Source organism: Phyllostomus discolor, chromosome 15 (assembly GCF_004126475.2).
Source record: "Phyllostomus discolor isolate MPI-MPIP mPhyDis1 chromosome 15, mPhyDis1.pri.v3, whole genome shotgun sequence".
Lineage (NCBI taxonomy): Eukaryota > Metazoa > Chordata > Mammalia > Chiroptera > Phyllostomidae > Phyllostomus > Phyllostomus discolor.
The window spans coordinates 14,994,347-15,002,851 of record NC_040917.2 but is presented as its reverse complement, the minus strand read 5'-3'; the positions used below and the strand labels follow the sequence as shown (position 1 = coordinate 15,002,851).

The 8,505-nt window shown below is 52.7% G+C and overlaps 1 protein-coding gene across 1 annotated transcript; it reads left to right on the top strand.

Annotated features, from left to right (window-relative positions):
- The first annotated feature begins 3,076 nt into the window (after positions 1 to 3,076).
- Positions 3,077 to 5,531, top strand: MIXL1 (Mix paired-like homeobox). The gene is made up of 2 exons (XM_036016070.1): positions 3,077 to 4,020; positions 5,217 to 5,531. Exons 1-2 carry the CDS (start codon positions 3,604 to 3,606, stop codon positions 5,526 to 5,528), a joined length of 729 nt encoding a protein of 242 aa, XP_035871963.1. The 5' UTR covers positions 3,077 to 3,603; the 3' UTR covers positions 5,529 to 5,531.
- The last annotated feature ends 2,974 nt before the right edge of the window (positions 5,532 to 8,505 follow it).

The window sequence follows — 8,505 nt, the reverse complement described above, 5'->3', positions numbered from 1 at the left end:
GGGAAGAAAGTACTTAGCACTTAGGACAGGCAGGCCCCTGAGAGATCTGGGGGAGCCAGGAACCACGGTGGTGGGAAATGTGCGGGGACATGCTGAGGATGCAGGAGAGGACAGAAGTGGACAGTAGCCCCAAATGAGTGGCTCCATCCCTCCCCAGGTGCTCCAGACAGCCCCCCCCCTTTTTTTAAAGCTTACTGCTTTCCTACTGCATCTTTACTTGTATTTACTGGCCTTCCCCCACTTTACAGAAAGAATCCTTGAGCCTTGTCTTCTGTCACCCTGCCCTCCCCTTGTGTCTATTTCAGCTGACAGGACAAATACAGCTCAGCGCCAAAGCAAACCAAGTGGGCAGCCAGCGAGCCCAGGTGCTGGCAAGGGGGCTCCTGTCCTCAACCTCAGCGACAGCGTCTTCAGCTAGCCCCGAACTTCACTTGGCTGTCCCGAAACTGCTTACACGGGCTTACTTTGATTGGAAAAAAAAAGAAAACCTTATTTATAGAGTCAACTTGAAATAGACTTCAATGTCACAGATTATCTACTTGGGAAAAGTATATTGCAATAATTCCTTTTTATATTGCCCCAAATTGGGCTCTTTTCCATTTTCCAATTTGGGATACAGGTATAGAAGAATTAACAAATTATTCATGGTACATTTGCTGCAGGGTAACTGAGAAAGGAATCTAGAAAATGCTATTTGGCGCAAACCACTTACGATTTCATAGGTGTCCGTCAAACCGAAGGGAAGTGGGAAGCTAACTTGAATTTTGAGTGTGTGCACACATCAGAGCTTCTGCAGTGACCAGCAGAAGGGCCCATCTTGCTAACCCTCACCAGCGAAGACCCCAATGGCACTGGGAAATCTATTCCCGGGTTAAAATGATCTCTTTCCAGATCTATGACATTGCACCCTCTGCTTCAGTTTTTTTTTTTTTTTTAATTCACATCTCACTAATTTTCCCACTAATGTCCTTTTTTTATTTCCTAAGGATCCAGCACAGAAGACCACATTGCATTTAGTCATCGAAACACTAGGTTTTAAACATAGACTTAATACAGGCACATGATTTAATAAAATAATAACAAAGCTGCACCAAAGGGAATACAGTAGAGAGTTCCTCGCCAACCCCTCACTCCCAGTTCCAGCTCTGGGTCTCCACTCTAGGCTATTTTTAGGCACATGCAAGCAGACAGAATTAAAACTTCATTTTAAGCAAAGGGAGGAGAGAAGGGGAAAGGCTGAAGTCTTAATTCAGTATAGATGGTAATACCACACAAGCTCTCGGGAAAAGTCATAAAATATAACGCTTGTTTAGTTCGCTTGGATCATGACTGAGCCACAGACTGAGGGCTGGAGTTTCTTGCCACCAGTTTAAAAGACAGAGAAAGGCTGTGGTTGCCCCCGGCTGGACGGCCTCCTCAGGCCACCCGCAGTTTCCATGTGTGGTCGGCCGGCCCATTCGTCTCTGCGGGTCCATTTTCCTGGTCCACCGCAAAGCAGACCCGCTCGCTCGAGGCCTCGCCAGTGCGCCCAAGCAGCAGAGGAGTAAGGCTTGGCCAGAGGCCTCGGGAATTTCCACACAGGCCGGAGAACCCCCAGGACTCCTAGCCCTTGGCAGGGCTTCTGGGTTGCTGGGCCATTTCTGGCTGTCAAACCTCAGCTGGCAGCCAGCAGCCAGCAGCCCTCAGCCAGCAGCCAGCAGCATACCCTGGTTGCCTCCTGGGGTTGGCTTCCTGGTGCTCGTCACTACAGCAGCGGAACTCAGGTCTGCAGAGATCTGGCCTGGTCACCGCTGCCTGCTCCTGGGAACCTAAGGAGCCCCATGTGCCTGAGAGACAACACTGCCCACGCCCACCCCCACCCCTGGAGTGGGCAGGACAGGGGGCTTTGCCTTCTTCCTGAGGTGGCAGGGGACTCCGAGGTGAGCTTGGAGCCATGTCTGGAGGCCAGCCTGGCGCAGTGGCTTTGGAGCCAGGGGGCCCGTCTAGATGGTGAACTCTTTCCTGATCTGTAAAGATGGGACAGAAATACCTAATCTATAGAAACACACTTAAAGCACGGCCTAACACAGGGACACTTCAGAAATGAGTTAATGAAAGAATGAAAGAGCACAGAACAACAGTCCTATGTCCTTCTGCATGAAAGTCCCCAATGAGCAGGCAAAAGAATAAGGGAGGAAGGGAGGAGAGAGGGAGAAAGGAAGAAAAGAGGGATGGAAGCTTGGGGCAGATGGAGGGGCAGGTGGTGAGTGTTACTGGGCTGCCTCTTAGAGCCTCAGGGGCCATGCAGGGGTCTGGGACAGGCCCTGACACCCCCCGCCCCGCCAGGAGAAAACCAAGCTCAGAATGCCTCCAGCAGCACCCAGAATCCCTCCTGCTTTGGCAGCTGAAATGTCCACCCAGGATGAAAGCATCCGAGCTCTTGCTGACGTGGCCCTGTAGCATTCTGGAATGGATGGCACCAGGACGGGGGCCCTGAAAGGTCCTGGTGAAATCAGGGCTCAGGTTCTGGGAGCAGGAAGACCTGGTCTCCTGAGTTCCTCTCCTGAGGCCTCGCCCTGGTCTGTGTGTACCCTTTCTGGCACGTGAATCCCGGGGCAGTCGCTTCCTCGAGGTCGGTGGAGGGGCAGCACAGAGCCTGGTGCATAGTGGCAGGTGTGTCCGCCAGTCGCCCCATAGACTCAAGTGAGAGAAATGGGTTTCTGCTCCCTAAGATGAAAGGGAGGGGGAACCCTTAAACAAGGGCAAAAGGGTAGAGGCTAAAAGGGGTGGAAACTTCTGGAGCCCCTTTCCATCTCCTCCCTTCCAGCGGGCCGTGCCCTGAGCATCACTGGACGCCTCCAGAAAGGCCAAATCAGCGTCTGCTAAAGATCACCGTACTTCCAAACCTGCGTGCTCAAGCAATCCTTATTCCTAGACCCTGGCCACATTCCAGCAAAAAAGGGTTGCCCTGTCCCCTCCACCCCCAGTTCCCCAGTTCCCCAGGGTGAGCTTACTGCCTGCCTTTGAGGTCCCTTTATCTGCACCCCCTCCTTCCGAGCCAGGATGTGTTAGGGAGGCTTGAGGAGGTCAGGGGCGGGCTGTTTGACCAACCTGGCCCAGGGTCTAGCACGTATCAGGGGGGGTAAATAAATGCCTTTGAAGATGACAGGCGGGACCGCGGGCAGGGCTCACCACCAAGCCCTGCGACAGATAGGCTGGCCCAAGGCCCCCCGCGCCGAGTGGGTGACCTGACCCCTGGGGGAGGGGGTCACTCTGCCCCACTAGCCTAGGCCGTCGGGGTCCCAGGCCTCCCCTCCCAGAGCACAAGCGTCCCCGGGGATGTTGATTGCGGCCGAGGGGCTGGCGGGCGGATGGACGAGGGAGGGCCCGGGAGGGGGCTCCGGGCCCAAGTTCGCGCCTCCCTCCCCGCATCCCACGGGCAGCGGAAGCGATTATTCCCGCCGGTGTCTGGCGGGGCCAGGGGAGGGCTCACACCCCGAGAGCCACGGGTCTCCCTGCGTCCACCCCTTTGATCGCCCGCCACCCTGGTCCCCTCCCTGGGCCCTGGGGTCCGTATAACCGTAGCCTGTGCCCTGCTCGGGGGCACACCAGGGTCGGGCAGCGATGGCCGCGGCAGGGTCCCGCCAGTTCCAGCTCGGGGACAGCGCCGCATTCCCGGTGTACCGGCCAGTTCACACGGGCGGGACGCTCCTGCCGCCCCCGGGCCCCGCCACCGCCCCGCTGCACCCCGCGAACCCCTCGGGCCCCGGCCCGGATCGCGGCGCCCCGGCCGCCTTTGCCGGCTTCCTGGGGAGGAGCCCGGGCCCCGGCCCCGCCGCACTGCCCCCCGCCGGCCTGGACCCGCCAGCGCCCCCGAAAGGCGCGGCCGCCCCGTCGGCCTCTCAGCGCCGCAAGCGCACGTCGTTCAGCCCCGAGCAGCTGCAGCTGCTGGAGCTGGTTTTCCGCCGGACCATGTACCCCGACATCCACCTGCGCGAGCGCCTGGCCGCGCTCACGCTGCTCCCCGAGTCCAGGATCCAGGTGAGCGGCGCGTCGCCGGGGCGCCCTGGGTGGAGGCCCTGGGGCCGGTGCCCGCCGTACCTGAGCCGCGGTGACCTCGACTCCAAAGCAGGGACGACATCAGTCCCCACCGCACAGGGACTTCGCGAGGCTTCAGTGAAGTGTGACGGGGGGGGGGGGGGGGGGGAGGCTCGATGACCTCTGTTACTAGTAAGTATGATTAACATCCCCCCACCCCCACCCCGCCCAGGAGGCTGGCTGGCTGGCCCCTGGAAATGGTCAGAGAGCAGATCCTGAGCCGGAAGGTGATGGGAAGTATTTCCCCACTTCTTCCTGGAAAAAAGAGGCGGATGAGGCCCGGCTGGGCTTCCCCTCCGGCAGGAGAGTGGGAGGGAGGGCAGGCCGGGCTCCCCAAGTCACCCCGGGGCCCCAGGCCACTGTGCTGGCAGGGTTGGGGTCTCGAAGTTTGGTTCCAAAGGATGGAGCCTCTGGGGATAGAGCTGGAAGTGGAGGAGCTTGTCAGAAGCTGCAAAGTTGAGTGCAAGGTGCGGTTATGGCTTAAGCGAGACCCGAACCCTGGAGTCCAGTGGTCATGAGAAGTGCGCCTGTTGCAGCCCCCTCGTCTGAGCCCAGGCGCGGTTTTAAGGAGGGGAGCTCGTTTTAACGCGGGGGAGAGGGTGGGCTTGTAGCTCTGCACCCCGTGGGGTCCCCGTGTCCGTTTCCACAGCTGGTGCAGTGGCTTCTTCCTGAGTGGGACACCTTCAGTGTTTGCTGGGGAACAGTGGGCAGAAAAGTGACGTCCATTGAACAAAATACCTCCGCGAGGAGTTTGACGAGGAGTACTTGCACTTTAAAACATTGATTTTCTGAATTATTGTAACATCTATCATCTTTTTTTAAAAATATTTTATTTATTTTTAGAGAGAGAAGGGAGGGAGATAAAGAGAGAGAGAGAGAGAGAGAGACATCAATGTGTGCTTGCTGGGGGCTGTGGCCTGTAACCCAGGCATGCACCCTGGCTGGGAATCGAACCTGCGACACTTTGGTTCGCAGCCCACGCTCAATCCACTGAGCTACGCCAGCCAGGGCTTTATCATGTTTAAGCATAATAGTATTGCTTTCCCCCAATGGAAGTGCTTTTATTTCTGCGCCCCAGCGTGGAGCCAGGAGCTGGGGCATATCAATCGGGAGCTTCTGCTCAGGAGTGCAACCAAAAGCAGGTTTTCTGTCCCCTGCTCCAGGTGTGGTTCCAGAACAGGCGCGCCAAGTCTCGGCGCCAGAGCGGGAAACCCTTCCAGCCTGCGGGCCGGCCGGAGCTCCTCCTCCCCCACCCGGCCCACGGAACTGAAGCCGGACGTTTGCGGCCCCAGCTGCCCGTCGAGGTGGCCGATTCCAACAGGGTCGGAGGGGGCAGCTCTGACCTTAGCTCGCAAGGTCAGCGCTGTGAAACCTATTCGCTCCCGGAAGACATTGGTTCCAAGCTGGACTCCTGGGAGGAACACATCTTTTCTGCCTTTGGTCACTCCTGAGGATTCTGGAACTCGGGATGAGCTCGGAGGAGCCACGACTGACCGGCAACCAGGGAGGCACGTCAGAATGCGGTCCTTCCTGGCTTCCGTGTTAAGGACACTCCACGTGAATCCTGATGACGGTTCTGACGTCATCTGTCACCTGGGGAGGCTCCTCCCCCTTTGCCTCCGAGCCTGGGCCCCGGCTCATTTGTTTTTCCCTCTGTAATGCACCCACACACACCCCACCAGGATTTCTGGCTGTTTTCACCTGCACATCTCCAAACCTGCACGCTCCATTCCATCTCTGTCCGTGTTCCTTCTTGCAGGTTGTGTTATTTTTGAACTGGTTTTTAAAAAAACTCATTATCTTAACAACAGTGCCTGAGCTTGACTCAGTTTCCCCTTGGGCTCGACAGCGGCCGTCCTCTCACGCCTCCTGAAAGGTTTATAACCTTAAACTGTAATCCAGGGGTGCCCAGCCTTTGGGCGTCTCTGCTCCACACTGGAAGAAGGGTTGTCTTGGGCCACACATTAAATACGTTGTGACACACATAATCACACACAAAAAATCTCATAATGTTTTAAGTAAATTTATGGTTTGGCGTTGGGTGCATTCACAGCCATCCTGGGCTGCCTGTGGCCCACGGGCCGCAGGTTGAACAGCCCCGCGGTCTAACCCATCTCCATCTACCGTCAACCCAGCACCAAGCTTTACCGCTTTTTAATTTGGTCTGTCACCTTTACACTGAGCTGTAGCCTCAATGATTCTGTGTCCAGATTATTTCAAGCGCTCCCTGCATCTAGGCTCTCAGCTTCCAAAAATTACTCTATTAGGTCAGACAGGTAAATTGCAAAACAGAAATAAATTTTTGGACTGCTGAATTAAAACACAGAGTTTTGGGTTTGGTTTTTAAAATTGTTAAGACAAAGAGTGTGAAATACAGTAGACGTTAACAAATGACTGATTTTAAAAACTTGATGTAGTTTTTTAGAAAGTTAAGCTAAACATTGGTTAGGAAAAAGCAAAGTCATGCAAAAGGGATAATAAAGACTCAAACACCCTCAGGACAAAATTAAAATAACTGTAGAAGAAAGTTCATTAACTTCTTTAAGTCACATATCCAAAAGATTTTAATAAAGCCATATGTGTAAAAATAAAAAAAAATTACTGTCTTTGGGAATCTGTAGTAGTCTCCAACTGCTATCAAATTATAAAAACCTTTGGTAACCCTCAGATACACGACAGCTGTAACCTACAGAGCAGGTGTGGAGACCTTCTTAAGGTGACCCATCCGTGAGTTATGCCTCTGTCTCAAAACACTCCTTTCAGTTTCTGGGACCAAACAAATACCTCCTTCAAACACCGGAGAACCCCTTCCCTCTGAAGTCTGAAACTTTCGCTAGTTCTAGCTTCGTACCTGTTACTTCGACCACTCCAACGTTAATTATCCTTAGCACTTGTTACTGTACTTCTGTGCAACTTTACTGAATTATTAAATGCTTCCCATGAATGTCTCATTGTAATTCTATTTAAATAACTTCTGTCCTTTAGACAGTGTCTTGCTCCTGAGTTGTTCAGTATAATATATTATGGGGCCATGAAAAAATTTCCAAAAGATGAGTGCAGGCTGTGAACCAAAGTATTGCAGGTTCGATTCCCAGCCAGGGCACATACCAGGGTTGCAGGCTACGGCCCCCAGCAACTGCACATTCATGTTTCTCTCTCTCTCTCTCTTTCTCCCTCCCTTCCCTCTCTAAAAATAAATAAATAAATCTTTTAAAAAAATTTCCAAAAGAAAAATGTCTCTTATACCAGCAGGCCACTGTGCTGAGAAATTTAACTTGGTTAAAACATATCTTTGGCTTGATCAAAATCTAGTCTCATGAGTCTTTTGGTTTCAGGAGATCGTTCTATCCCAATTTATACATTAAGAACATATGTAAATTACTGTTTCTAAGTCAGCCTGAGATAAATGATTGTTTTGCTGTTTTGAGGGTTTTCAAACTGCTGAAGGCCAAAGGAAACTGTATGGGAGGTAACCAGAGGAGGTTTCTTTGTAAACTGCACTTTGGAGAAGGCTAGTGAAAAGCCGTGGCTAGGGCCAGGACCCACGTTCGGTGGTTCCTAGGAAAGCCTGAGCCCTGTTGAATGTCCTCCAGATTATACACGCCAATTGCCCTAGTGTTCATAGAGGTGGTGTTCAAACGGCTTGCATTTCCCGGGGTAGCAAATCCACAGTTAAAAGCAACAAGCACATAGTTCAGGCTTTCCCAGCAGACTTGACTTTGGAACCCTGAGAACTGTTGGAAACCACAAATGAGATGGTAAACATTAGCGATTCTTTCGAGTGTTGGCCATGGGCCGAACACCATGCTCAGGGCCGACTGTGGGGGCAGCCAGGTGTCACGGGCCTTCCTTTGCATTTAGACGTGTGACATGGCCAAATGAGATACCTTCGCTGAAAGACCTAACACTTTAAACTTAGAGTCCGCTAACGATCACATTTACAAGCAAACCTTGCAATTAGCTTATTAATTGTAGTATTGCATTTATACTGCTGTTTTCCCCAGGGAACATTTTTTAAGATTTGGTTACATGGGTCTTCTAAGAACAGTAGTCTGCACTTGTTTCAAACTCCGAAGAGACCCTGACTGCTAAGTGTGTTACAGGCATTCTCTGTTTAGTCCTCACAACTGCCAAATAAGGTGGGGCCTATTATTTAAAGATCAGGGAACTTAGGTTAAGTAGAGGTTCACAACCACACGGCTAATAAAAATGACAGCGGGGACGCAAACCTAAGAGTAACTCACTCCGCCGCTTACCCACCACCATGTAATGCCTCTATACTGGCCTGGCCTTATTAAACCTGGACTAGTGATGACATCATAGGTTTAAAGGCAACCCCCTCATTAGAATTTCTACATCCATCTTATTACTGTCTCATCTTTCAAAGCGATCATCAAGAAAGAACATACTTTTATTCCAGTGCCACTA